General features: G+C 50.6%; 11 protein-coding genes across 11 annotated transcripts; 5 read left to right on the plus strand and 6 right to left on the minus strand.

Moving 5' to 3' along the window:
- Positions 1-845: 845 nt before the first annotated feature.
- On the plus strand, positions 846-2,689 carry MRS44_014323 (uncharacterized protein; the record flags this gene model as incomplete). The annotated part of the gene is made up of 3 exons (XM_046272286.2): positions 846-1,086; positions 1,136-1,310; positions 1,363-2,689. 3 exons carry the CDS (start codon positions 846-848, stop codon positions 2,687-2,689), a joined length of 1,743 nt encoding a protein of 580 aa, XP_046127551.2.
- A 189-nt stretch (positions 2,690-2,878) lies between these two features.
- Positions 2,879-3,577, minus strand: MRS44_014324 (uncharacterized protein; the record flags this gene model as incomplete). The annotated part of the gene is made up of 1 exon (XM_046282425.2): positions 2,879-3,577. One exon carries the CDS (start codon positions 3,575-3,577, stop codon positions 2,879-2,881), a length of 699 nt encoding a protein of 232 aa, XP_046127550.1.
- Positions 3,578-4,235: 658 nt separating this feature from the next.
- MRS44_014325 (uncharacterized protein) lies at positions 4,236-6,943 on the minus strand (the record flags this gene model as incomplete). Its single annotated transcript, XM_046280239.2, has 4 exons — positions 4,236-5,553; positions 5,605-6,420; positions 6,478-6,777; positions 6,834-6,943. The coding sequence occupies 4 exons, from the start codon at positions 6,941-6,943 to the stop codon at positions 4,236-4,238; spliced, it is 2,544 nt and encodes an 847-aa protein (XP_046127549.2).
- A 1,436-nt stretch (positions 6,944-8,379) lies between these two features.
- MRS44_014326 (uncharacterized protein) lies at positions 8,380-8,999 on the plus strand (the record flags this gene model as incomplete). Its single annotated transcript, XM_046272284.2, has 2 exons — positions 8,380-8,717; positions 8,768-8,999. 2 exons carry the CDS (start codon positions 8,380-8,382, stop codon positions 8,997-8,999), a joined length of 570 nt encoding a protein of 189 aa, XP_046127548.1.
- A 452-nt stretch (positions 9,000-9,451) lies between these two features.
- On the plus strand, positions 9,452-11,271 carry MRS44_014327 (uncharacterized protein; the record flags this gene model as incomplete). The annotated part of the gene is made up of 2 exons (XM_065618367.1): positions 9,452-10,858; positions 10,921-11,271. The coding sequence occupies 2 exons, from the start codon at positions 9,452-9,454 to the stop codon at positions 11,269-11,271; spliced, it is 1,758 nt and encodes a 585-aa protein (XP_065474439.1).
- A 103-nt stretch (positions 11,272-11,374) lies between these two features.
- MRS44_014328 (uncharacterized protein) lies at positions 11,375-14,566 on the minus strand (the record flags this gene model as incomplete). Its single annotated transcript, XM_065618368.1, has 8 exons — positions 11,375-11,697; positions 11,752-11,872; positions 12,184-12,994; positions 13,041-13,147; positions 13,274-13,468; positions 13,516-13,952; positions 13,999-14,368; positions 14,423-14,566. The coding sequence occupies 8 exons, from the start codon at positions 14,564-14,566 to the stop codon at positions 11,375-11,377; spliced, it is 2,508 nt and encodes an 835-aa protein (XP_065474440.1).
- Positions 14,567-19,028: 4,462 nt separating this feature from the next.
- MRS44_014329 (uncharacterized protein) lies at positions 19,029-20,039 on the minus strand (the record flags this gene model as incomplete). Its single annotated transcript, XM_046282423.2, has 1 exon — positions 19,029-20,039. One exon carries the CDS (start codon positions 20,037-20,039, stop codon positions 19,029-19,031), a length of 1,011 nt encoding a protein of 336 aa, XP_046127542.1.
- A 332-nt stretch (positions 20,040-20,371) lies between these two features.
- Positions 20,372-21,565, minus strand: MRS44_014330 (uncharacterized protein; the record flags this gene model as incomplete). Its single annotated transcript, XM_046277349.2, has 1 exon — positions 20,372-21,565. The coding sequence occupies one exon, from the start codon at positions 21,563-21,565 to the stop codon at positions 20,372-20,374; it is 1,194 nt and encodes a 397-aa protein (XP_046127541.2).
- A 372-nt stretch (positions 21,566-21,937) lies between these two features.
- MRS44_014331 (uncharacterized protein) lies at positions 21,938-22,902 on the plus strand (the record flags this gene model as incomplete). Its single annotated transcript, XM_065618369.1, has 3 exons — positions 21,938-21,963; positions 22,223-22,407; positions 22,460-22,902. 3 exons carry the CDS (start codon positions 21,938-21,940, stop codon positions 22,900-22,902), a joined length of 654 nt encoding a protein of 217 aa, XP_065474441.1.
- Positions 22,903-24,212: 1,310 nt separating this feature from the next.
- Positions 24,213-25,287, plus strand: MRS44_014332 (uncharacterized protein; the record flags this gene model as incomplete). Its single annotated transcript, XM_046280238.2, has 3 exons — positions 24,213-24,623; positions 24,754-25,154; positions 25,203-25,287. The coding sequence occupies 3 exons, from the start codon at positions 24,213-24,215 to the stop codon at positions 25,285-25,287; spliced, it is 897 nt and encodes a 298-aa protein (XP_046127539.1).
- Positions 25,288-25,660: 373 nt separating this feature from the next.
- Positions 25,661-27,157, minus strand: MRS44_014333 (uncharacterized protein; the record flags this gene model as incomplete). Its single annotated transcript, XM_046277348.2, has 1 exon — positions 25,661-27,157. The coding sequence occupies one exon, from the start codon at positions 27,155-27,157 to the stop codon at positions 25,661-25,663; it is 1,497 nt and encodes a 498-aa protein (XP_046127538.1).
- Positions 27,158-27,273: the final 116 nt, after the last annotated feature.

Consider the following 27,273-nt stretch of genomic DNA (forward strand, 5'->3'; position numbering starts at 1 on the left):
TTGCACAGCTCGTCTTTTGAGACTCCGACTCCGGCTTCGCCCCAAGAACAGCTTGGCCGCCTCGGCCATCTTCCTGGCCGACTCTTCGGCTTCCTCTGCCACTAGTTTGGCCAGGGCTTCCATCTTTGTTGACATGTGGAAGACCTGGATCTCTCAGTAGAGCTCACTGCCGATACCCATGGTCTGAGCACTAGTAATCATTCGTTCCTAATAGTTAATAAGGGATTATTCTATCTGACTCTCCAAACCTAGATTTCGCCCTGGTTGGGCGCAATTGACAAATCAGTTATGACCTTCTTCTTTGGGAAGCTTGGTGGAGAAGCCATGAGTAGTGAAAACTTGAGGGGGCATGTAGACCGGCCAAGCGAGTCCCGTCTTTGGTCTTCCAAGGTTTGCTATACTCGAAGAGTCCTTGCAACTTTGCTGTGCTCAGAACGGTGACTAAACTTTCCCGAGCATAAGAAAGTTGAGAAGACCGACAACGGAATTCGCCATGCCTTTCTATCGGCCAGTAGAGGGGACTGGGGGAGGTGCCAGGTGAGGTGATATCGGCTCACCCTAACACGCCGATCCCTCCTCAAAGAGCTCAAGGCCCGAGATTTCATTACAATATGGCCATATTACCAAGGCTCGTCCGTATCTATGACCCCTTGCTCGCGTGCGTAATTGCCCACCCCCGCATTTCCTCTCTGCTAGGATCAACCATGGTGTTGCCCTGTTATCAAGAGTCTCCAATTTTTGGTGTCACGTTGCGCAATATTTATACAAGGCGAAGCTTCCCCTCCCCTTCTACCTCATCATCGGTCTACTGTTCTTCTCGGCGCATCCAGAGGACAGTCTGAACGATGAAGTCTCAAGTCCTTGGTGCTCTCTTGAGCTTCTTGGCACAGCAAGTCCATGCTCACCCTTACCCGAATTACTACCCCCCAGCTACGTCACCATCGCACTCGAACCGCTACACCAACAAGCTCGGTGGTGTTGCTTGTGAAAATGAAATTTGTAGCACGATCGGTGTCGACATTCTGCGTGCTGGTGGTAATGCAGCCGATGCTATGGTAGCATCGGTTCTCTGTGTCGGGACAACCAGTAAGTGACTAATATCCAGCTACGCTGGCAAGTAACCAACTCTCGGCAGGCATGTATCACTCTGGAATTGGTGGAGGCGGCTTTATGCTCGTTCACAAGCCCACTCGCAAGCAGGATGCTTCACGATACGAGTTTGTCGACTTTCGTGAAACGGCGCCGGCTGCGGCCACCGAAGACATGTTCAAGGACAATGTCAACGCCAGCATCTATGGGGGCCAGGCAAGGTATGTTGTTTCTAAAATACCCATGCCTTAAACGCTTCCTGACTTGGTACAGTGGCGTCCCTGGAGAGCTGCGAGGCTTGGAGCATCTGCATAAGAAGTACGGTCGCTTGCCCTGGGCAAAGCTGGTGCAGCCCTCCATCAACGTTGCTCGCTACGGCTTTCCCGTTCATGACGACCTCGTCAAGTTCATGAAAACCACCTACAAAAAGTTCGAGAACGAGAGTTTCCTAGTCACAGACCCGGCCTGGTCAATTGACTTTGCCCCCTCAGGCAGTCTGCTCAAACTCGGCGAGAAGATCACTCGCAAGAGGTATGCTGATTTCCTAGAAGCAATTGCTGTCAATGGCGCGGATGTTTTCTACGAGGGTGCTTTTGCGGATGCCATGGTTCGGGCACTTAAGCAAAAGGGCGGCATCATGACAACAGAGGACGTCAAGAACTACTCTGTCGTCATCCGAGAACCCTCTCAGATCAACTACCGAGGCGGTAAGATCACGAGTGGCTCCGCTCCTTCCAGCGGTGCAGTTGCCGCGACCATCATGAACATCCTCAGTGGCTATGACTTCATCGGCGACCCAGCCCGAGTAAATGAGAGCACTCATCTGATTGACGAAGCCATGAAGTTTGGTTATGGCATGCGCAGCGAGCTGGGTGACCCAAGCTTCGTCAAGGGCTTGTCTGAGTACCAGGCTGAGATGCTCTCAAACGCCACAGCAGAGGAGGTCCGATCGAAAATCACGGGCAAACCTTTGGGCCTCGAGGCGTACGACCCCCAGGGCCTGGAGTCTTTGGATACACCTGGAACTTCGCACCTGGTCGCCATGGACAAGTCTGGCCTCGCCATCTCTCTCACTACTACCGTCAATCTCATCTTTGGCTCTCAGGTCATGGTCCCGGAGACAGGCGTGGTCATGAACAACGAGATGGACGACTTCAGTATCCCTGGAGAGTCTAACGCTTTTGGATATATCCCGAGCGAGGCCAACTTTATCCGCCCCGGCAAGCGACCTCTTTCCAGTATCAGCACCTCCATCGTTGAACGTCCCGACGGTACTGTATCCCTGGTCACTGGTTCCGCCGGTGGCAGCCGTATCATCACAGCGACTCTCCAAGTCATGTTGAATGTTCTGGAAAAGAACATGACAGCCCACGAGGCATTGGCCGCACCACGAATGCATGACCAGCTTGTGCCACAAGAAGTCAGATTCGAGTACGCATTTGACAATTCGACCGTGGCATACATGAAGGAGATAGGATGCAACATCACATGGGTGGCGCCGGGACAGAGCACCGCTCAGGCTTTAAGGCGATTACCGGATGGATCGTTTGACGCAGCTGGAGAGCCCCGGCAGCCAAACTCTGGTGGGTATTCCACATAAACGAAGAAGGTTTTTTATGTAGTGACCACTTAGAGGCTGATATATACCATTTGGCACTGTGGACCTGAGACCATTCAGAATACCAAGTTTGTAGCCGAAAGAATGTGCAATCCTGCTTCCCACCTCTAAGCTAGATAAATGCGTCTCGTAGTATGCATCCCAGTTTTGGACACAGATACAGCCTTGTCCTCACAGCTTCCACACTTCCAGGTTGCGATACCGTCCAACAAGCGGATTCATCTGGCGGAACCCAATACGCCCATCCCGAACAACAGGACCCGTAGAGCGATCAACATCCTCCCACTCAAACAACAGCAAGTCGTTGACCGAAAATCGAACATCCCGTTTGTCCTTGATGACTTCAACCTTGTAATAGGCTCCCTGGGTATCCTCAACAGAAGGGATAGGGTCGGCGCCTTGGGAGACGAGGTGGAAACCGGGCGACTTTCGGAGATTGGCGAGGTGGAACGCTCTCTCTTCAGGCCATCGCCGACGAAAGTATGAGGCGTGCAAAGTTCGAATATCGCCAGAGTGGTACTGAGGATAGGCACCGTTGCGAGGAGCCAAGTTCTTGTCAAAGATGCTACCACCTGCTACAGAGGCAGCACCAAAGAAGAACATGGCCAGACCAGGCTCATTGATAGGTGTAAACTCCCAGGTGATGCGAATGCGGTCAGGGAAGACTTCGGGAGCCCAAAAGACAAAGTGGTCGTCAATACCGCCGGCGCCGCTCAATTCCAGGGTGTGGTTGTTGATAGTGGCATTGACAGGACCTTCTGCGACCCAATCTGCAACAGCATCGCTGCTGTCAAAGGTATTTCGGTAGAGAAGCTTCTCCGCCATAGCTGAGGAAGCCAGCATGAGGGGATAAAGAAGGAGAGATCGCATTTTGTCCAGGTGCAAAGAAAGAAACGCAGATGAGCCCTTCCAAGAGAATAATTCGCCGTGTTGTCGAATTATATAGACAGCTCTCTTTCTGTCTCGTCATTTATTAGACTCTCGCCTGCTACTTCCGGGCCAATGGCCGAGATTATTACCTCAACGGCCTGCAGTCGTGATTCGCGGATATTCTACTCAATATAGAATAGCCTCGAGACCCTGCCATGTTACCATCCGCGAAGAAAAGATGTCATGAGGCTTTAAAGCGACGATCGTTTCTTCAAGTGTCACAATTGGTCAGGCTAAGAGGGAGTTCTTCAATCAAATCCCACCAATCACTGTCTCCGAGCACGCTGCGAAATCAACACCGTCTTTTTTCTCATCAATTCACTCAGCCTCCTCCATAACACTCTCCAAACATTGTTTTTGTTCATCATGGGACTTCTCTCTCCCCTCACCCAGCGAGCATCAGCCACACTGGCAAAGAACAGATCATGTGCAGCTTCATGGGGCGCATCCTTGAAAGGCAATTTTAGGCGAGTCACTATTGCACCCTTTATTAACGGCACACAAGGTCATCAAGCTGACAGCGGCCCGACATGTAATGAGAAGCTAACTGGGTTCGCTATAAAAGCTGGCTCCTATAACATACAAGACAGGCAAATGTTCAATCGCATTGCTTCTCCGACTCAGCGTTAGACTTGATTTTCTCCTCCAGCAGCTTGGTGATAGCTTCATGTCCACTCTTGGTAGCCCGGGCCAGTGGTGTTTCGGTGTCTCCACTGATTTCCGAATAGCTATGCTTGTAGGCAGGATCCGCTCCTTTAGCAAGCAATATCTTGACAACGCCAAGGTGGCCATTTTCCACAGCCGCGCATAAAGGCGTCAATCCGTCACCAGGCCACGTGAACAAGTCGAAAGACCCTATCCCATCTACAGCGTCGATGTCGACTTTACCCGTGTTGATGAGTAGCTCAACGATCGACTCATGTCCATTCTCAGCAGCATACGACAGCGGAGTTCTGCCCCAATTCCTGTGAGCAGCATTCTTGGAGTCGGGGTCGACATTGTCCTTCTCGAGAAGCAGCTTGACGATGGCTTCGTGGCCCATTTGGGCGGCGTAAGATAACGGCGTCATGTCTGCATGCCACTTGAACCTAGCCGCCGAGTTTGGATCTATGCTACCTGATTCAAGCAGCGACTTCATGATAGTGTCAAGGTCAAAGCACGCTGCCAGGTGTAATCCTGTCACGCCATATGGGTCCGTGCCGCCGCCGGTAGTCAAGCCTGGTTGATCGCGAGTCGAGCACAGTAGCGCCTGGCCGGCGGCCTCGACTTTCGGGCCGCTTTCGAGAAACTCCATGATTTCCTCGGCCAGAGTGGGAGGAGCCTTGCGAGCATGGTGGCCCCAGTGCTGCGTGGCGTAGTCATAGAGTGGATTTGAACGCAGGCGTTCGATGAGCTCCTTGTCCCCATAGAGAACCCCAGCCTCAAAAACGTCGAACGAAAGGTATGTGAGGCAAGTTGTTGTAATCTCTGCATCAGCGTCTGGGAACCACTTTCCCTGTGTCCGTTCAAAGTATTCCTGTGTGGTGTGGTGGACCAGCCGGACGATGCTGCTCTCGTTTTCGATCGTCACCAATCCACAGCAGGCAGAAACCATTCCTTGAATGTCGGGGAGATTCTCTTCGTCGAATTGAATGGTGCCGGGCTCCACTGCGAGCGCGTGCTGGAGCTCTAGTTGAGTAAGTCGTCGTTTCGCGCAGGTAATCCATGCCAGAACCTGGAGTGCAATATCCCTCAAGCCTGGCTTTTGACTGCTGATTCTTTCCATGGCCTTCTCGTATTCACAGTCCAGCGCTTGGGCTTTGCTAGCTTCCCCTGGTCCTTGAGTTTGGTTGCGGAGGGCCTTCAGGCGGCTTCTGATGGTCTTGGCCGCCAGCTCGTCATTAAGCGAGTCGAGAACGATTTGCGCTAGAAGAAACCTATACCGATGGTTAGCAAAATGTCGACAGCGAGATTTCTTTCACGCATACATTCCATCCACTGCTGCTGATATCCCGACCTTGATCTCCTCTTGTAACTGCTTGTTCTGGCGGACAAAGGGTCGGAGATACTCCATGCGCCCTTGTACGTATCTCTCGATGTCTTCACTGCTTGCTCGTATCTCCAGTGTTGTGCCGTTTTCGAACGTGTCAACAATATCGGGTATAAATCTTGATGTCGCAAAGATATTCACGCCACACCTGGCCTGGAGTTTGAACAGCTCTGAGAGGAGACGAGCTCGGCAGCCATCCGAAGCTTGGCATTCGTCAAGTGCGTCAACGACGATGAAGACACGTGAGTAGGCAGCAACTACAGAATCGAGTGTTCTCAAAAGTTCATCAAGTGACGGCCGCTTGGTGTTTCCGCACCGAGTCTCGAGAGCGCTCACGCTGTCCGGTACTTGGGCCAAGTGCTGAATACACTGCTTCAAGATGCATGCCAGCAAATTGGTAAGCTTTTGAGCATCCTGCCTTTGAAAATTGAAGTATATGCACGCAATGGCAGTGTTCTTATCGCCACGAAATCTCGTTGTAAGATCTTCGACCACGGTCGAGGTAAGGATTGTCTTTCCGGCTCCTGGCATACCCGGACAGAACAAGGTATAGCCCACAGTCGTCAGCCAGCTTTGGTACTCTTTCGAGTCCAAGAGCCACTTTCCAGTGCCCGGTTGTCGTCGACTAATGAACTCTTGCTGTTGATCGTCATAGTCAAGCGGCGTTAGCCAGTCAAGGGTCCTGAGACGCTGTTCGTTGTCTTGCTGAAGATTTAGCCGATCTACGCCGTGTTTGATAGCGTAAATTGTTTGACTGTCCGCGTTAGCATTTATCGGGCAGATACTCCAGAAAAGGCAGTGTAATCGTTACCTGGAGATCCCGCCAAGAAATGTATTGAGCAGCGTTGTGTTCAACGTGATCCGCTCCCGTAGCTCTCGAATATCATCTGGTTCCCAGTTGATTCGCTTCCAAGCCCTCTTTACCCGACTTCCCAATCTTCCGCTGCCTGGATGCAGGTCCCTATACTTATCCAACGTGTCTTCCAGGGTCTCGAGCACATCTCGGCAGCTACTAACTAGATGCTGCAGGTCTGACCGCTGGTAAGCATCGAGTTCGGTCTCGGAAACGGTGACATCGACATCGGATAGAACGATCGAGAGGCTTCTAACCCTATTCCAATAAGTCAACAGACGCTTTAGCAGACTCAACGCAACCAAGCAACCAACTCATTGGAGATGTCTTCGAACTGGCTCGGAGCACTCTGAAAATCTTTGCGGACCTTATTAACGAGCTGAAGAACCGCAATAAAGTCGCCAACACTGAAGCCGAAGCTCATCTTGGTATGTTCGCTTTGGAACCTGCGCAAAACCTAAGCCATAAGAGGTAGCTGTATTGAGTCAGCGACTTGGGCACCCGTCAGGCTCTTGAGAGATTTAGAAGGTGCGGGGTTTATGCAGGAGAGATAATCAGCTGAAAGATGACCAGCTGAAAACCAGTCAGCCATGGAAACTGCATAACCAACCAGAAGCCAGATAATCCTCTTGTCTGAGCTTGGCAGAAGAAGACAAGTTTCCTCCTGCCACTGGGGCGCAAGAACCAGTATGAATGCGTGGCGGTGCAGGGCGAGATTCCCAGCTGGAGCTTGACCAACAGCGTGGGGATTGCACCATTGTCTACTCTTCGAAAAGAGCTGTATACTTCTCATTCTCGTTGACGGTCGCGGAGTGGAAGGAGTTGTAGCATCAGATTAGATCTATCATAGTCAGGGCCTATTCTAGCCTCCAGGAGAACCGGGCCCGGTGTATATGTCGATCTTACTATTGATCTCCACCAGCAGTTAACAGCAGTAATAACAACGGTTAAGAAGCCGTTTTCGTCCGAACTTGGTCAAAAAAGCTCCATTGGGCCTGGGAGCAGGGGCTTCAGAGCAACTCAACAGAAATAACACAGCCGAGGCACAACTCGACGATACGCCCAAGCTTTAATGGCAGACTGACAGTTTTTGACTAAATAACCTTGTCCTCCTCCTCAAATCTGAGCCATTGATGCACGACTTGGCGCGAATAAACCATGCTATATCCTTTTGGGCACGCAGCCGACGTGGGTGCAGGTGGACCATAGGGTTTGGCAAGCGTGTCCTTCGTCATCATCATATCAGGATATAAGCGGTGTGTGCCCTTGTCAGAGCTTGCGAACTCTATATTTGACCAAGCAGCCCAGCTGTCAGTCAGCCGCAGCGTAGAGAAAGCATATTTGTATTTGGCGCAAGACGGCACATGATAATGCATTTCGCAATTTCTATGTAATGGCATGCGGCAGCAGCGTGGTGATTTGAACGCCTCCATGGCCGTCCAAGCTACAGCATCAGCCGGTGGGCGGTTTAAAGCACGGTTGCTGAAGATCTTCACTGCACTGGCCTCCCTCAACACCCAAAAGGGCAGTTCGGCCGAGATGCAACCCTCCTAGCATAACGCCTCTTGCCCGCAAAGAGCCTAAGGGTTCAAGGTTGCATGCTGTTAGTACAGAAGTTCCCACTGTGGTGCCGGGACAGTATGGCGATCGCGTTTCAATCCTTGGAGAACAGCCAATCACTATAAGATGAATAGTCATCTACTCCCCATACCATTTTCCCCAGAATCCTTGGTCTATAAAAGCCCCATCCACCAGGGACGGCCCGAGGTTCGCCTTCTTTCCTTAGCATCTAGCCACCTTAAAACTGACGGTGCTCCTTGCTATCACTCTTGTGTATACCTCCCTAGCCCAACGCAGACCATGGCTCCCTCAAAGAGCGACGACACTCCGGAAGTGTCCCAAAAGAGTGCTGATGCTCCTCAACCTCCCAAAAACGAATCAGTCTTGACAGAAAAGGATCATGCTGAGATCGCCTTCACGGACAAATACAGCTCACCCGACGTCTACATCAACGGCGAAACTGATACCTTGTGGTTTCCGTGGGTAGGCCCAATCGAGCTGAAGCCACTGCGCATGGAAACCAGAACTGGAACATTTGTGGTTGTCCTGCGATCCCCCGTCGATGCTTGGTTAGGCAAACACCGACACCGCGGAAGTGTGACTGCAGTCACCGTCTCGGGAAGCTGGAGGTATAAAGAGTATGTCACAGCCACCTTAATTTACTATTTGAGTATGCTAAGATGCCCAGGTATGATTGGGTTGCCAGACCAGGAGACTACGTAGTCGAAAACCCCGGCACGATCCACACACTCTTCGTCAGCGGTGGTGCTGAGATTGTGTTTACGATTACTGGCAGCCTCGAGTTCTTCAACGACGATGATAGTCTAAAAGATACGATGGATATTTTTACCTTTTCGAAGATGTACTACGATCATTGCAAGGAGAAGGGATTGAAGCCGAACGATGGCTTATGGTATTAGGCACACCATCTCGAAAGGGGCTCGGGACTGAATTTACGCGACGCAAGGGACACAGGACATACACAGGCGATTCATTATTGGGTTACTCGGAGGTATTCTTGAGTTGAGACGAGCAGATTGAATTCGTACTCTTGTTGTTTATGGGTGCTTTCTCCGTGAGACTTTCTTGCTATGAACTCCGCGCCCCGGGCCTCTAGCTCATTGATACACTAAAGCCAACTCTATCGCCGCCTAGGACCGCCCCGATGATAGCAGAGGACTCATCGCTGAAGTAAAAGTCGTGCGTCAGGTCTGACCTCAAAAGCTGACCAATCCGGCGAATTGCTCAACTTTATGCCTCAGGCAGCACTCACCTACACGTTGCAACTGCAACGCTATGGTCAGCGAAAAGGCCGCTGGAGATAGCACCATTTTCTCCCAGAACAAGAAGCCGCAATAATTCAGCCGACGCCATGTGGCTGATTGATACTACAACTCTATCACTTCAACTGTTCGCTCGTTCTGAAGGCGTCGAATATGCCATCCTCTCGCACACCTGGGGAGGTGACGATGATGAAGTCACGTTCCAGGACATGGCGGATATCGCTCACCGCGAGACAAAAGTCGGCTGGGCAAAGATAAAAAAGACGTGCCAGCTCGCAAAGGACATGGGCTTGGACTACGCCTGGGTCGACACATGCTGTATCGATAAAACCAGCAGCGCCGAGTTGAGTGAGGCTATAAACTCCATGTTTTCATGGTATCGGGATTCCAAGATATGTTTCGTCTACTTGTATACTCGCATACATGAGCCGCAGTTACATACCAGTGGCAACCTCTTGGACGACGAGTTGGCCAGCTACAGGTGGTTTCAGAGAGGCTGGACCCTCCAGGAGCTGATTGCACCATCCCACATGAGCTTTTTTAACGAGAACTGGGAAATCCTAGGAACCAAAGAATCACTGAGGGACCACTTGGCAAGGATCACTGGAATCGACACTGTGGTTCTCAAGAGTGTTGAGACACTGCAGAATATCAATATTGGCAAGAGATTCTCATGGGCAGCCAAGCGGGAGACCAAGAGAGTTGAGGATATTGCCTACTGTCTCTTGGGCATCTTTGGCATTAACATGCCTCTACTTTACGGAGAGGGTCCCAGGGCTTTCATCAGGCTGCAGGAGGAGATCGCCCGCTCAACAAACGACCTCACCTTGTTTGCCTGGCAGCAATCCAGAAAGTCGGCCGGGTCAAACTGGCAGCTCAGCGGTATCTTTGCCACCTCGCCCAACGAGTTTCGTCATTGCGACAAACTACTTGTTCCCCGGGGAAAGCTCGAGGCAGAAACCGAGTTCACCCTGACAAACAGAGGACTACGGTTCGATAGGAACTTTGACGTGAGCTACCCCGGATTCGACTCTAATGAAAATCATCTACCAGAGGGTGATTTATTCATGAGGCTGGACTGTCTCGAGAGGAGCGAACGCACCCGTCATGAGGCGAGATGGGTCGGCATTGCACTGCGCAGGATTGGAACGACCTACCTGAGGTTGTTTCCCGACGTTCTTCAATATTGCTCTTCCATGGTTACACACAAAGTCTCTCAGGTCAGGCAAGTTGTCTATATTGCAGCATCCCTATCCGATTCAGACGCCGAAATAATCACCAAGAATATCATGGTCGGCATATACTACAACAGCATTCCAAGATCTCCTATCATGAATACTGGGTACATGTCGGACCCTTCATTCAGAGATGAACCGCTCGGTGTGGACGGCTTTGGATCTGGGGGTCTGCGCAGCTGTATGCATCTACGATTCTTTGCGTTCAATGTGGGGAGGCCATCCAAGGTCTTTCGCATGGCCCTAGTCTGTGGATTGCAAGTTCATACGAGGGGTGAGGGGTTCAAGATAGCCCTTGGGCTCTGTTGTGCTCGGAGAAACAGTTGCTCGAATCTGTCCCGCGAGCCGCTTCCTACAAGGACCTTTTTGTCCCAGAACCAACAGGCGGAGGGGTTAGTTCGCAAGAGAGAACTGAATTCTTTCGGGATTACGTCTTTGAGCGGTACCTAGACGACTCTGGGCATATCAGCCAGACAACGATGCCCGATTTGGTTGTCGTCGAGGACCCAAGTACGTCCTACGTGAAACATGAGGTTTCAGTCTCCGTCAACCCACCTTCAGAGGCTAGATTTCCGATGTCTTCCCGTTACGATTATGTGATTTTCCTGTCCTATCGCAAAGTCTATAAGACCTCGGGGATTGATTCTCTGCGCATAGGAGGGCGGGCAGGATAATACAGAATATGTGCCAGTAAATAACTCAGCAATGTTCTTAAAAATCTTCATATTCTTAATTTGACAGTTATAAAACTCATGAAACCCCCAAATTCTCTCGTATCTAAGCTTTGGCAGCCTTTGCACCCTCCGGATCATGTGCCACCACTTCAATCTCCACCCTCATATCATCTTCACCAAGTCTCGTAACCCCCACGCAGGTCCAGATCGGTTGATGATCCGGCATCCACTTCTTAAAATTCCTAGTCATGGCAGCGAGGGCTTCGTTGTTGAGCGGAACATGATACGAGTTGACTCGAAACACCTGGCTCCATCCCTTGCCGCCGGCGTGCTTGAGGTTGTGGTCAACAGTCTTGAAGGCTTGATCGATTTGCTCGTTGATTTCGGTGGGGATCTCGGCCACCTTGCCCTCAGGACGCCACCCGCCTGGTTGAGGTCAGCTTTTGTCAATATTAGGGGCCGGTGTCACTTTGAACTCACCTTGTCCAGAACAGTGGATGCTATCTCCAACTCTAACAGCTTGGCTGTACGAGAATTGTTCTCTGTTGCTGGTGCCAACACCGGGGTAGCTGTAATACTGGAGGTCCGACATCTTGCAGAGCTACAATAATTGCATGAGGAAGAGTCGTTGGAATCCTGCTTGACGGTTTATTATGCTTCTTATACATGACGTGATAAGCTGTGCGGAATCTATATTCCGTGACCCCGCAGGGTTGGTTGTATCACTCATGACGCATCATACATGGATCCTGAACTCTATCTGCCTGTGACAAGTTCATCAAGTTACATGAGAACCACTGCATTTTCGGTTGCACGGTTGTGAGAACCCCTTTTCTCTCCAAGGATTCGCAGATCTCCGCTTCAGCTCTCTATATTATCATCTAAGAATGATAGATCGGGCCAGTTCCATACAAAATGCTCCCATGGCATATCACTCCACAGTTCAGTGCTAACATCGACATCTGAAAATGACAGAGTATCTGGCGATGCTTGGAGCCTGCTCGAGCCGCCCTCCGCCGTTGATATCCAGAAAGGCAAGTCCAGATTCCGGGATGCTTGTCCAGGCCCAGCATCATGCTCTTCTATCTGGCCGTTGGGTTCACGATCAAGGCCGGTTTGTTTCGCAACAGATTCCGATGCTGTACCCTCCCTTCGCTTGCTCCCCATCCGGCTGTGCATAATTCTCATAACACTGCAATGATATTTGGCAGGGGGCCTCCATGCAACCGATAGCTCGTTCAGTGTTTGTAGGCAGGACTTGATCCTATCGTCATCCGCTTCACTGAGTCCACGGCTCTCTCTGCTTTGACACACGGGGTCAAGTAGAGCCAGCGCCGCTGAAAGGTTTGCATATGTTGCCACCAATGGACTTTTCCGAAAACTGCCGAATACTTGGCGATATTGATCCCCAAGGGAAGATATGCTCCTCGCAGCCTCGATGTAAATAGTGACCGCCCTTGGTCCTAGAGAGTCAATCTGTTGCAAAGGTGGATGGGGCGAGCTGGAAGGTCTGGGGCGATGGATGAACGGCCTTGCGAGAAGAATAACAACCGTGTGGTATACCATGCAGAGGGTGTAGGCCTGCGGGAACTTGTTGGGGATTCCGCCCTGGATTGGCTTGAGCTCTGTGCATAGGCCATACAACCAGCTCTTTAGTCCGAGAAGAGTAGAGTCAAAAAAGTTTCGGCGTTGATCACCGAGTGACAGCTTCTTCGGGGCATATCTAAAGTTTTCAGTCGCTAGCCATTTCCCTTAAGTTCGTGACTTACAGGCTCGAGAGGATCCTTTCCATGATCTGGCTCAGTTTGATCCAGGAGGTATGCAGGCCGACCGATATGTTCGGGCTGACTGAGTAAAGTGCGTGGCGAGAGTCGCTCTGCTGGGCATGTTTTGGTATCTCTGGTAGTTTAACAGCCCCTTGAAAATCCTTCAGTCCGCCGTCATTGTCAGAGCAGGGACTCGTATCCTTTTATTGAGGGGATCTCACCAACATGGAGCATACCCGTCCTGTGTAGCCGGCAGACGTCTTGTCCACAGCATACAATGCCCAGTATAATTGCCTCCGAAGCCCTGCTTCTTCCACGGTCATACGAACTGAGCTAGCCAGAGAGTCTGGGTCAAGATGAAGACCCATGTCAAAGACGAGCCTATTCGGCATGCCCGAGTACAGCCATCCAGCAGCATCTTGTCCGGAACCCTGTCGGTGTCAGAATGAGCCACACACAACGGAGTTTGGGCGCTCACAAAGTAAACAATACTTAGGATAGCGAGTGATTGAATCGTCGTGATATTCGGTCGCTTGAGTTCATCATGAAGAAGGGCCTCGATCGTGTCGAGAAAAGGGCGACCAGCTGTGTTTGCATCGTCGGGATCCGAGCGTGCTTCAGCACGATCTGAGTATCGAGAGCCACAAGCAAGTATGCATTGTAGCAACAACGGGCTATAATACCGGCCCTTGTTGCTCTTGCTATCACGAAATAGTGCCTCATCGACAGCCTGGAACCAGGGGTTGTCCCAGATAAAGTAAAGGTCCAGGAGGTGAGCCTCAACTTCTTGGTCAACAATCACTTGGTCACCAAATGCCGGTTCATGCAATTTTGTGAGTGTTGAAGGGCCCCCCCGGGGTGAAAGATCTTGTGCAACTGCGAGTTTCCTTAGCTCTGAACAAACAAGGGGCAAGTCTGTGGACTAGCAGGCGAAGATGAAAGGGATGAACAGAAAACACACCATCAGAAGCCGGAAATTCAAGACGACCACTTGTAGTACCAAAATACCGTGCCTCACCGTCTTGGTCAAAGTTCATTGATTCATCAAGAGCCAATGCCCCCTCAACAGCGTCACACAATTGATCAAGTGCAGTCGCTGAGATATCGATGGCGGAGTTCTGTGGAACAACGTTCCGCTGCATCAGCTGGGCCGCAGAAGCATCAATATCAATAGAATGCATGCGTAGAATCTCCTCTAGAATTTGAATTCTAGCTTGTAGCTGTCGAACGTATGCCTTGGGGGCCATTCCACGGCCGTCATCCTCTGTGGTGTAGACGCATTGCAGTTGGCGGCCTGAACACCGTGAGCATGCCGGCTTCTGGCCATCACACTATCCACCAGTTAGCATAACATGCTAGATCATGGCATAAACGCATGGGTCCACCTTTGCACGGCGACGGCGGCACTCTTGGCAAGCCTTTGCTGCGTATCGGCCCCGAGCTCCGGATTTGCCGGGAATGGCCGCATTCTGCTGGGGATTGGAGGACAGGGGGGCTGATCCTCGGCCAACATGCACCGTATCAGCCATCTTGATATAATGAGGAACCAGCAACTAATGATCGGGATCAGGCGAGAGGAAGAGAGCGAGTCGAATCTCGTCAAGGACGAGGATGCTCCGGCGCGGGGGCCCACTTTTGCGGAATTTACATTCCGAGAACCCTCCGGAGCTCAACAGTAAGAGTTTCCAACAGACTGTCCCTATCCCAAGCATCCAACCCTCCGGCAAAAAATGAACCTCACTGCACCCATTCAACGGGGACAGAGGCAAAAAGTGATGATGAGAGTGGGATTCGAACCCACGCCTATTTCTAGACTGCGAATCGTTGCTAGTTCTTGTGGAACCTGAACACAGCGCCTTAGACCGCTCGGCCATCTCACCTTACTGGTTGTTGGATTCCAGCGAAGAATTTGGGTGCTATGTTGACTGGGGATTGAGTGGAGGGGACGGAGCCCTAATGACATGGTGTGAGTGCTTGCCATTGTCAATTGGGTGGTTGGGAGCAGAGATTTCACGGTTGACATTGTGCCCCATTGTGAGGTTCCATAGACTTTCCTTTTTGGGTAACGCTTCGAAATAGAGTGGCCAATGAGGGACGGCCCGAAGAGCGGGAACGTGGAGCTTAAACAAGACTCATGTTTAGACGAGACTGCTCAAGTATGTGCAACGGTCTTGAGAGAGTAATGGGATTATAAGATGCTGAAAGAATGATGAGAACGGGGATGAAAGGGAATGAATTCTTCTCTAGCCTGGAAACTTACTTGAAAATTTGCAAACGGAAAAAGAACAAGACCCATAGTCTCTACTGCTAAAGCATAATGCTGTCGAAGGTTTGTTTGTCCACATTCATGGTTAACCCACCCTAGAGCAACCCAAGTAGTTCTGAGGTCTAAGCGTCGGATTCCTTCGAGAGACTGCTAGACGCCTGGAATTTGTTTCTTTCTTCAAAAACAAGCCATCTCTCCCGTCGTTCCCTCCTCTTGCTCGTGACAGTCCATTAACACTGTGATCTCCACACCGACTTGCCCTTCCACTCTCCGATCCTCTCCACCTGCACAGAGACCATCCAAGTCCACAACAAAACAACACCGGCCCCTCTTTCCAGTCTTCCCACTCTTATTCCCATTGTGCTTCTCCAGCTCTCATCCAATCACAAGGCAAGATGGCCGAGCGGTCTAAGGCGCTGTGTTCAGGTTCCACAAGAACTAGCAACGATTCGCAGTCTCGCAAGAGGCGTGGGTTCGAATCCCACTCTTGTCAGCTCTATTTTTGCGGTTTACGCCTTCCTTTTTACTATCCGAGTCGCACTCGCTCGCGTCAAGTCACCTGGGACCCCTGGTGTCATGGCTCTCGTTGGTATGTGCTGGAGGGTGCGCTGTTTGTGGTGGCTTCTTGGTAGCTTTGCAAAGAACGATTCGCTGGGCAAGTAAGCTAAACAGTTAAATTTGGCACCTTATTCCTAACAAAAATCAACTTGGGTGAGTGCAATGTTAATACCGAGGATAACGAACAGTCATATCGCTTTGTCCTGGTAACTTTGACATGGTATCTGAGTGTGAGAGTAAGTTTCCTGCTATTTAACCGTTGAGGTGCAGCCATAGAAGGTTATTCTAGGTTATGGGGTTTTTCGGCGTTGGATTTTAATGCTGACATGTGTCAATAACTGCATTCTTTGTTATTGTGACTGATGGCTTCTTTTGGAAGGGTCGCCAATTTCACAACTGTTGGAAAGAGCACCAAATAGAAGAAAGAATGAGTCAAGGCTTCTTCACGAACTTATCAGATTCCGCAATGATGGCTTGAGTTGACACTCTTCTCGGTAGCCAAGTAATGGTCTCAGTCACATAAGGTTATCATTCACGTAAAGTTCTCAAGCAAGTAAGGTTCTCAGCGCCCAAGCAAGATGTCAATGTACGAACGAAGCATAAAGAAGAACGAAAACTTTTTAATTCTAAAATCATGAAATATATAAACTACGAAACCCTTCTGAAACTTCTTTTCTTGGACCTACAACATCAACGACAGAACGATTGCTAGCTTGACCTGAGCCCGAGTCAATACGGACACACCACTATCACATTACTCAACCAACAACAACCAATATAGAGCGGAGACAAGATGCCAGACACCCCAATGTGCGGTATGGCCGAGAACAGACTGCTGTGGCCTATCGAGAAGCACTGGCTGAATGTCCGGTTCCTCAACGGAGCCGGGACAACAGGGAGCTTGTGCGGTCGATTGTGGAAGAGCACTTCAACTCCCTGCCTATGGGCATCAAGTTCTACTTCTACCAGAGGGGCGAGACCGGTGAGGCCGACATCCGGATCAAATTCTCAAACAAGTCTCGCTGTTATGCAGGAACAGCTGCCAAGTCAGTTCGCCGGAGCAGCAAACCGACCATGAAGCTGGGCCTTGAGACTCCGAAGCGCTTCAACGGCCAAGATCGACGACTCTGTTTCAAAACTTCGTCCTGCACGAGTTCGGACATGCCCTTGGCCTTTTCCACGAGCATCAGCATCCGAATTGCGGGAAGAAGTGGGACATGACTTTTCTTCAATACAGAACTGGGTGGTCTCAGAAAATGGTTTACCATTCCTATGCCCCTCACTCACCCGAAGGCAAGACTTAGGAGCCCTATGATCCAAAGTCTATCATGCACTACCTCATCCAAGAGGGCGATGAGCTCCACAGCAAGGCAATGGTTCCCGGCAACGTCGTCCTGTCAGAGGGAGACAAAGAATCCTCGCCCTGCTCTACCCGCCACGAGAGGAGGGCATGTTTAAGCGACTGGGAGACAACTCAGAAAAGGACTATCCCAAGAAGCAAAAGTGGTGGAAGCGCTTGATTGAGAGAGTATCGAAAAGGAGATAATAATAGTATCACTAAATATAAAATTTCTCTCACCTTAATAATATACGTTAACTCCTATTATTAATATTGACTTAGAAATACTAAGTATCTCTCTTAAGAAACTAAAGGTATTATAATTTATTATAAAAAGCTTAGGATATTATTTATTAAATTAATAGAATAATTATAGTTAATTACTTAAAAATTATATTAAAAAAGCATTTAGCTGAAATTACTTTATTATTTACCCCTACCTAGTAGTACTTATAATTCAAATTTAATATAATTATACTACTTAACTAGGGCCTATATATAACTCTCTTATTTTCTTAGTATGTTTTATTTATTAGCACGTGAGTCTCCTATTCCCCTGGACATATTTAAGCCGTTACTCCCTCTTATTTTCTCTTCTACTTCCTGTCTACTCTTGCGCTGCCCGGACCAGATCTACTGCCACTGAGAAGCAAACCGCCAGTAGATATTTCCCAGTTTGCTAAAACCATGAAACTATTTTATATCGGTGTAAGACAAATCACACGTACAAACTTTCACTATTGAAATACGCTCCTAACCATTCGTTCCTCTAGATCGTCCGCAACCAGGACAAGCCAGCCGTTGAACTGGTCAGCGAAAAGGAGCTATCGGCGTACTCGCGTTTCACGAAAAACAGGCAAGCCTCCCGAGATTCAGGCAGATATTTCACTGACTCGCTGGTATCCGTCGCTTTCAATAGCTATGGCGAACTCATGACTCTCTTTTCCAAGACAGTGGCAGAGCGGACCCGACCGGGACAACGTCTGGATGTGGAGGAGCATGATCTCGTCTCGCATGCCTTTGGAAGCAGCGAGGGCATCTGCGGCATGTGAGTGTCTCCTATTTCTCAAATCCCAACTCGGATCACTTGTCGCTACTGGACCTTGATTACCTCTTGTCTGGCTTTGTAGTACTGACTGACGGCCTTCCTTCGACAAGCATAATCTCCGACCACCGATATCCCACCTTGGTCGCGCACCAGCTGCTTTCCAGAGTGTATGTTGAGAACCATGGCCAACTTTCACACGGTACCAACCTTTAAACTAACTCGTGCACCCAGAGTGGACGAATTCCTCTCTAAGCATCCCCGGTCTACCTGGGCTACTGGCGAGCCTACCTTGGCCTTTCCAGAATTGAAGGATTACCTGTCCAAGTATCAGGATCCGCAGCAAGCTGACAGCATCTTGAAGATCCAAAAGGAGTTGGACGAGACGAAGATCGTTCTTCACAAGACAATTGAAAGCGTGCTGCAACGCGGGGAAAAGATTGACGATCTTGTCGCCAAAAGTGACGGCTTGAGTGCCCAGAGCAAGATGTTCTACCGTGGGTCTCCCCTTTCCCTCTCTGATCACCGTAGCCTCCCCTGCGCAATAGACAGAACGATGCATTTCTCGAACTCGGTTCTGGATGCTAATCGACCGGGAGGCAGAACAAGCAAAGAAACAGAACTCGTGTTGTGTGCTCATGTAGTAGGACCACTATGTGATCGGACTTGTGGCTACAATACAGTAAATTATCTCTATAGCACACGCAGCAAGAGTTAGCCAGATTCAATTTCAAGGCACAGTCATTTATACAACATTCCTCAGTGATCCCATTCGCGCGTATTCTAGGCATGACCAACATGAACAACAATCTTGCCCACTGTTCGTCCGAGCCTGAGCTTTTCGTACGCTTTTGGAGCCTCTTTCCACTCGAACTTGTGATCGATCACCGCGCGGACCTTGCCTTCAGCCATCCACTGACCGACTTGCTGCAAATCTTTGCGGTTGATGCTCACCCTTACAAGACGATACTGTCTCTTGCCGCCGCCCAGGAACGATGGCAACAGGCTCCTGCGAACCATTCCAGACAGGGATTGCTGCATGGCAACCTGGACAAATGTACCGTCGGGCTTCAGAAAGTGCTGGCTTTGCTCGTACATACCAGCTGGTGTGCCCACGTTATCGATAGCGAGGTCGAAAATCTGCCCCTTCTTCTTCAACTCGCTAATGACATCGAGCTTACGATAGTCAATGACCTCGTCGGCCCCGAGGTCGCGACAGAGCTGTACATTTGCCGTGGAGCAGGTCGTCGTGACAGTGGCACCGAGAGCCTTGGCGAACTGGACTGTGAAGGAGCCCACTCCTCCACTGCCGCCGTTGATCAAGATGTTGGTTCCAGGCCCGATCAGATCCTGTGTCAGAGACTGATATGCCGTCATGCCAGCCGTGCCCACCGCTGCCGCATCATCAGGTGTGACACCGGCAGGGAGAACCGTGAGCTGGGAAACGGGCGCGACGATGACTTGGCCGAGAGTACCAAACTTGGGGAATTTCGATGTAATGCTCAAGGCGCCAAACACAAGTTGGCCTTCCTTGAGTGAGCCATCCGTGTCATTTATGGCCTTGATACGACCGCAGAAGTCGAGGCCCGGGCTGGCAGGTGGTTGCACCATGAACTTTCCGTATAAAGGAGCCTCTGGCAGCTTATATTCGACAGGATTGACGGCGGCGGTAACGACTTCAACCAGGACATGGCCCGGGGGTAGTGATTGCGCATCTGGCGGGGTGGTTTTCTCATTGAGAGTGAGAGAGCTCTCAAGAGTATCCTTAATGGTCGTGTACTGCCAAGCTTGCATGTTTGCCGAAACAAGGTTAGGCTATGAAAGAAAAGATGAACTGACGAAGCTGCATGGCACAAATGTAAAGGGAGAAACAGGCTTTATTGAACCTACTGAACGTAGCCACGTTGACCAGCAACTTCTCGGATTGAAGGAGGCTGCGTCGGATTACAGGGGTGGATGCCAAGTCCGAGACTAAACTTCGGGTTCGGATTCAAGCGCGTGTCTAATTGGTCGTTTTCAATATATCCAGTATCATCAATCGTCGTCATCCTTGCTTCAAACGCAATTCTGCGTCCCTAGATTGCGGAATCATACCATGGGACCGGTTGATGATATCTTGTTCCCAGTCAAGAGATTGAAGCTACACCATATTTGACGCAGTCCATCGGCCATCTGACTGACTCGTGCCAACAAGGCCCAAGAGCCTCTACGATGGCGGTGAGCAGGCGATGCCCCCAATTTTCCAGAAACCAAAACTTGGAGCCCACAGCATCGAGTACCGTACAGTAATGCGCAACCACCACTAGAGCGGCTGGGTGACGGGCACGGATCAGATCTAGGAACCCGTCCTTGAGGGCCATGGGCCAGATGATGGCGACGTTTAGCTCGGGAGACGCGGCCGAAGCCCTCGCGACACTCTCTCCCAACGCGAATATTGCTTCCTCTGCCAGGGCTTTGGCCACAGGGTCCATCTTGTTCGTGCCAAAGTCTTCTGTGATGCGAGGAAGCCTTTGTAGAAGTGATGTGAGTAGACCTGTCCCTCCCGTATGTGAATTGCATTCCATAAAGTCCCCCAATATTCCATCCCGAATGGCCGCATTGAAGGAATTGAGAATGCTTCTGACGCCCCGAACATGAATAAAAACACCTAGCATGTCGTCCACTTCTTGCCGCAGGCTTCTGCCCCTCGCCGGAGAACACGCAGCGAAAGCTCCAATAAACAGTAGAGACGAGGCGGCGAAAAGAGCATGGCAGTTCCTTGCAGTAATAGCCGAGACCTCTGCTCTGATGCCGCATATTGCATGATGCTGATGTTGAAACGCTCTGGATAAATGTGCTTGGCCTTGAGATGGGTTCAAACTTGCGAGGTGAAACGCCGAGACGGCAAGAATCTGATGCATGAGGAAAGGATAGGCGACCGCCACACTGGGAATCTCGATCTGCCATACGTGGCGATTAGCTCCAGGGAGAGTAGCTGAAGTGATGGAGGAGTAGTGGCTCATCAGGCCCAGGTCCTGCGTCCAACAAGACGGCTGCTCGGGTTTAGGGGCGATGGGCATGCCCTTATCAGGCACCTTGACTTCTGATTTCGGGTTCGGATTGACCTGGTCATCTAGTGAAGCAGAGTCAGAAGGAGGTGACGAAATCAAGCTGCATGAGAGGTGCCGCTTAGTGCAGGCGCCACATGGACGTTTTTCGTCACACTGCTGGGGTGTCAGCCGTTCGGGTTCGGGCACCAAGCCAGGCATACGAACCTTGACCTTCCTCTGCTTGCAGCGGGAGCAGCCATTACGCGACTTCTTGTGCCCAATTCTCGCCATTGGAACCACTGTGCAGTATTTGGTTGTCTGGAGAACGCTGTGTCAGAGGGCGTGGTGGATCTGGGTGTTGACAGTTTGGCTGGTCAGATGGATTTTGAAGGGGGAAAGCCATGGACGTGGGGCGAGGAATCCGAGATAAATCCTACTTGAAACCTAATTTCGTGCCAAGTCTTTGCTAGTGCCCCGGAGACACCAAGATCCCGAGGGCCGAATAGGGATAAACTAATGCGATAAACATCAATGTCCCTATTAAGAGGACGCACATTGTACATATAAAAGAAGTCGACCGCTGAGCTTCATAGCCTCATTTTACCAATCACACACGTACAAAGACACAGACTCTGAAAACCAAGCTTGAAATCTTACGACATCATGAGTTCCAACGGGGAACCAGGAGAGTTTGTATTTTATCATTACGATCCTTCCCTCCCGGCCGCCGTTGTTTTCATCAGTCTTTTCGGCATAACGTCTCTTCTTCATTTCTATCAGCTCATCAAATGGCGGGCCTGGTATTTCATACCCTTCCTTGTTGGCTGCGTCTGCAAGTTTCCACACTTAAGCCTTGGATTGTTAAAATTTGACCGTCTTGTTAGTTGAAATCGTCGGATATATAGGCCGAGCTTTATCTGCGACTGAGACTCCGGACTGGACCACTAGGTCGTTTACGATCCAAAGTCTGACCCTTCTTCTTGGGCCCGCCCTCCTCGCCGCCTCCATTTACATGATCCTAGGTCGTTTGGTTAGACTTCTCGAGGCCGAACGTCTCTCTCCGATTAGAGCGAACTGGCTAACTAAAATCTTCGTCTTGGGCGACGTTCTGTCCTTTTTAACCCAAGGCGCCGGTTAGTGTTCCCTAAAACTTGGATTGAGGGGACTAGGCTAACAAAGTTCAAGGTGGTGCCATCCTTGCCCGGGCCAAGTCATTGAGTGACCTCAAGCTCGGCGAGAACATCATCATTGCAGGTCTCTGCATTCAGATCGCATTCTTTGGGGTCTTCACTGTTGTCATCTGCGTCTTACACTACCGGATCAATGCTTCTCCCACGAATGTCTGTTACTATACCAAGGTTCCTTGGAGACGGTTTATCCGGGTTCTCTATGGCACCAGCGTCTTAATTATGGTTCGATCTGTCTTTAGAGTCGCCGAGTATGTCATGGGTAGCGATGGACCACTGCTAGCCACCGAAGTATATCTTTATGTCTTCGACGCGACCTTGATGCTTCTGGCAGCGGCTATGTTCAACGTATATCATCCAGGAAGAATCATTCAGGTGGAAGACAAGTTAATAGCTCTCTCAAACAACGATACCTCGGTTGATCTACATGTCACAGCCTAGGCCGCAACCCAGGAGACCGGGCGGTGACGACCAGCAGAGTGGGAAACAGACACTTTAGTAAAGGCAAGAGGGTGGATGGACCGAGAGGACCGCACTTCGTTCTCTCGCGGTCCTACCATGAACCAAACCAAATCACACTTCGGTCCATCATGATGGAACAAGTATATAGACACACATTCATTTGCACTTCATAGACTCAAGCTACCTCAGCAATCGCCGGCTTTCAAAAGCCTTATGTTTTTGAAGGACAAGAATAAATCCACAGATAAGGCTACTTCTCGGGCATCTTGTCAAAAAAAATTGCGGACCGTTAGCTTTCGTATGCGGGCCGAGATTTCTCCTTGCCCCTGAACTCATAGTACCTGGCTAAGGCAGAGTTTCAACAAACGCCTGTCAGGCACCAGAGACAACTACCGAAAACCCACACATCACTTTCACTAACCAGCTAATAAATGTGGCTCATGCAAGTGTCCTTATTGGTTCTTCTTTGGGGGCTGATAAATCAGGCTCTCCGAGTGACGCGGCCGGTGTGGTGTGCGCGAGCAGGCTGAGCTAGTTGCAGTTGCGCAATTTCCAGAATTTCAGCCCCCAGGCTTATCTGCACTTTGCAAAGGGAACTTTGGTTTGGTCGGCCAGTCCGTAGAAACTTGAGGTCTTGGACAGCTCCACCGAGCTGTGTGGTCAACCCCAAACTTGGGTGAACCGGCCGACAAGGCAGGCCGTCGAACCGGTTCTCCAACAGCCGTATATGCAGCCACAGCTATACCGGCTGAAGAACACAATTAATATGGCCAGTACCGCTCAAATCAGCCGCCAATCTGATGAACGGATGCGCACCCAGCGCAAGCCGACACTTTAGCAACTTTAGCTGATTCGAGGGTCCATGGCTCTCTGACTTGGCCTGTATTGGCCCTCAGAGCCTGATTTTGAAAGCCATGGCACTTTGCCAAATATTGGCGCTCCAAGACATGGCGGTGGCAGAACCATGCCCAAATGAGTTGAAAGAGGCTGTGCTTGCCTCCAAGACCACTACGCCATCCAATGCGAACGACAAGGTGCTTTAATGTGCAGAGAGCCTCAGCCCAGCCACTACAGGAGACATTTGCCTCTGATGCAAGTAAGATCAGACCGGCTTCTGCTCCGTACGGCCTGCGATCTACCTGTGTACTCAGCCTCAGCTCGAGTTGTGCTCGTCACTTGGCATATTTACAGTAGGTATAAGGAGGCTGCTTACCTTTCACCCCCTTGCTTTGAACCTAGTTTCTTTTCCACTCTCCATAAACACCACCTTCTATGTCAATCAATCCAACATGGTTCAATACTCAACGCAGTATCAGGCATACATTCCATGGGACTACACACTGACCTCAACCTCCGGGTCATGCCCCTCCAAGGCTCGAGTCCTCGCCACATACGCCGTCACCGCCGCCATCATCAGCGCCTTGTGCCTTCTCGTCGGCCACCGTGACATCGCCGGATGGTTGACCTTTGGAAAGCTTGATAGCGAAAAAGCTTGGGCCTGGCGATTGACATGGGTCTTTCCGCTCGGATTCTCGCTCGCCGCTGCAGCCATCAACGTCGTCATCATTGCACAGCACGAGGGCCGTTCCAGCGATTATCCAAGACATTCGCTCTTTCTGCTGCAATTGACCCTTCCGAGGATGTCCTTCTTCTGCCTGCTCATTGTCTTCTGGATACAGCTGCTTGCCGTGTCTCCTAGGGTACGTTCGTGATTAGGCAAGGCTGTGGAGGGCAGCCCGCAATAGTTATCTGGGTGCCATCTCCTGATGCCTTCTTGCCGATACTACATTGTCTTTTCGAGATTAAGCTAACATCTTTATCACCACACAGGTAAACGCGGCTGACACAGGCTTGGTCGCTGAACTCGCCCACGGATCAGCAGCAGCAAGCGCCTTGATCGCCGAGCTTCTCATTCAGATCCCTCTCCTGTACTACCTTGGCAAGATAGGCTACTTTGCCTTCAGCCAAAAATACCTGCCCACGGACTCAAACTACAGTCAAGTTCCTAAGGCGGCAAAGATGATGCACGGCGCTGCTCTTTATCACCTCGGGAGCAGTTGCGTCGCCCTACTTTTCTTGATCGTGTTTTGCACGGGCCTTTTTCCTTCCATCGAGCTATCCAAGCACCTTCGGATGAAATATGTGATCTGTATATGTGTTGTATTGGGAATGTTCACTTTCTGTGCTGATTGGATTTTCTGGGCTGGCTTCCTTGAGCTCGCCGGTGATACGTAAGTTGCAATCCATACATGGCACTCAAGCTTGACTAACCTTCACAGATACTGCGTACCTGAGCTTGAACTGCAAGCCGGAATCCGAATTGTTCTGTCGGCACTTGGTGCCTTCTTTGGGGGAGCTATCTGAGAAGGGATCGGGTGCAGGAAAATGGACTGATGCAAAAGTGTTTATCGATGTGTTACGGATAATGAAGTGTTTCAACTCGCAGAATATAGATGCCTCTTCGCTCTCCATTTACTCTCCTTGACTGATGAATCCATGGATGGTTGTATATGTTTGTCCTCTGACCTCGAAAACAGTCATGTCGTTCAGTGACTATTAGCTATGAAATGTGCCTCCATTGGCTCGAAATACATACTAGGAACACTTTCTATAGATGAGGGTTCAAATGAGCTTCGTTCATAATCGTGAATAACATGAAAATAAGAAGAAAAGTTACTTGGCTAACTGATTCATCGCTTATCATCCTCCATATCCATCAAAATATCTTACAAATGAACTACTTCTCACCAATCAATGCCAGAGCCAATTGTTCAAAGTCTCCATCCAAACCAGCCTTGATATCTGACCTCAACGAAACCCTGAAATATGTCTCATACCCTGTCCGTGCTAGTTGAATTCCGTTGGGGCGCCAATAAAGCGCGAGGAGCCTGTTGATAAAGTGCTTCTCCTTGCGTGAACTCCTCAGGGGCCTGTTTAGCTTGGATGCCACAAAGAGTGCCGGGTCCGTCGCGTGGTCGAGCATCATAAGCAGAGCGTCCTCCAAGTCGCCGCGGAATTCCTTCTCGATCACGTCCTTCAGTCTGCGGTGGTACTTTTGCTGGTACGCATCGCTGATGGCGCGAAGCTGTAGGTCGCTACTGCTCGTGAAGATCTGGGCCACCACAATGGCGTTTGCGCCAATCTGGCCTTCGGTTGCATTCTGAAGCTCCGTCACCTTTTGGTCGATTTCCACAGGGTCGATGGCCGTGATGCCCTCAGAGCGGGTGCCAGAGAGGGCCATGCTGTAGAGTCTGAAAAGAGTATCGTCGACATCGTCCTTGATATCAGACAGCAGCTCCTTGCCCCTGACACGCTTGTATTCGGCAGCAATAGCACGAATGTCTGCGTTCGAGCGGCAGAGAAGAACATCGTTAAGAGCCTCCTCGTCCGTACCCAGCCGATTCAAGGCTTTTGACAGGACATACACGTCGTTTGCCAGAGGTCCGCGGATCAGTGCAAGGAGGCCAGTCTCCAAGTTACCGCGAGTTTCGCTCTCAATATCTTTTGCCAGATCGCGGAGAAAGCGGCTGTTGTAAGCCTCGACAAACTGCGCCATGGCCCAGGGGTTGCGATATTTGCTGTTTGTGAGAACGCGAATCAAGGCACGCTCATCACAGCCCATGCCCTTCATAGCTTTCCGAACAGCTTCAACATCGGCGGCTTTGTCTACAGCCATTGTTTCGAGCTTCTGCTGAGGATCATATCCCGGTGATGCTTTTTCCGGGATGCTGACTGGCTTGGGTTGTGCGGGAGGCTGCGCTGGCGCTGAGGCATACTGTGATGGTGGCTGCTGCCATTGCTGTCCTTGCTGTCCTGGGTAGGGTTGCTGGCCGGGATATGGTGCCTGACCTTGAGGTGCACCATACTGTTGTTGAGGGGGATAGTTGGAAGGCGGCTGCCACTGTCCATATGGAGCCGGAGAAGGCTGTTGGCCGTAGGGGGCCGGTGCTCCTTGAGGCTGCTGACCGTAATAGGGCTGTTGTGGCTGACCCTGAGGGGGTTGCTGATATTGACCTGGCTGACCTTGAGGAGGATACTGTTGTTGAGATGGATCCGAGTAGTAAGGCTGGTTCGGTTGCTGGCCCTGTGGAGGATACGACTGCTGCGGGGTCGCGTAAGGAGAGGGCTGATTCGGTTGCTGTCCCTGGGGCGCATAACCGTAGGGCTGCTGAGCAGGATAGCCCTGTTGCTGCTGGCCCTGAGGCGCCTGCCAATACGGAGGTTGTCCAGACATGGTTCTTGGTACGAGTGTCGATATTGATCAAATGTGAATAGCGAAGCAAGATGTGCAATGATGCTCGAACGCAGCGCTATTAAGTCGAACGATCAGGCGTCAACTGCGGAGGAGGC

Source organism: Fusarium solani, assembly GCF_023522795.1.
Source record: "Fusarium solani strain SB1 chromosome Unknown bctg00000010, whole genome shotgun sequence".
Classification (NCBI taxonomy): domain Eukaryota; kingdom Fungi; phylum Ascomycota; class Sordariomycetes; order Hypocreales; family Nectriaceae; genus Fusarium; species Fusarium solani.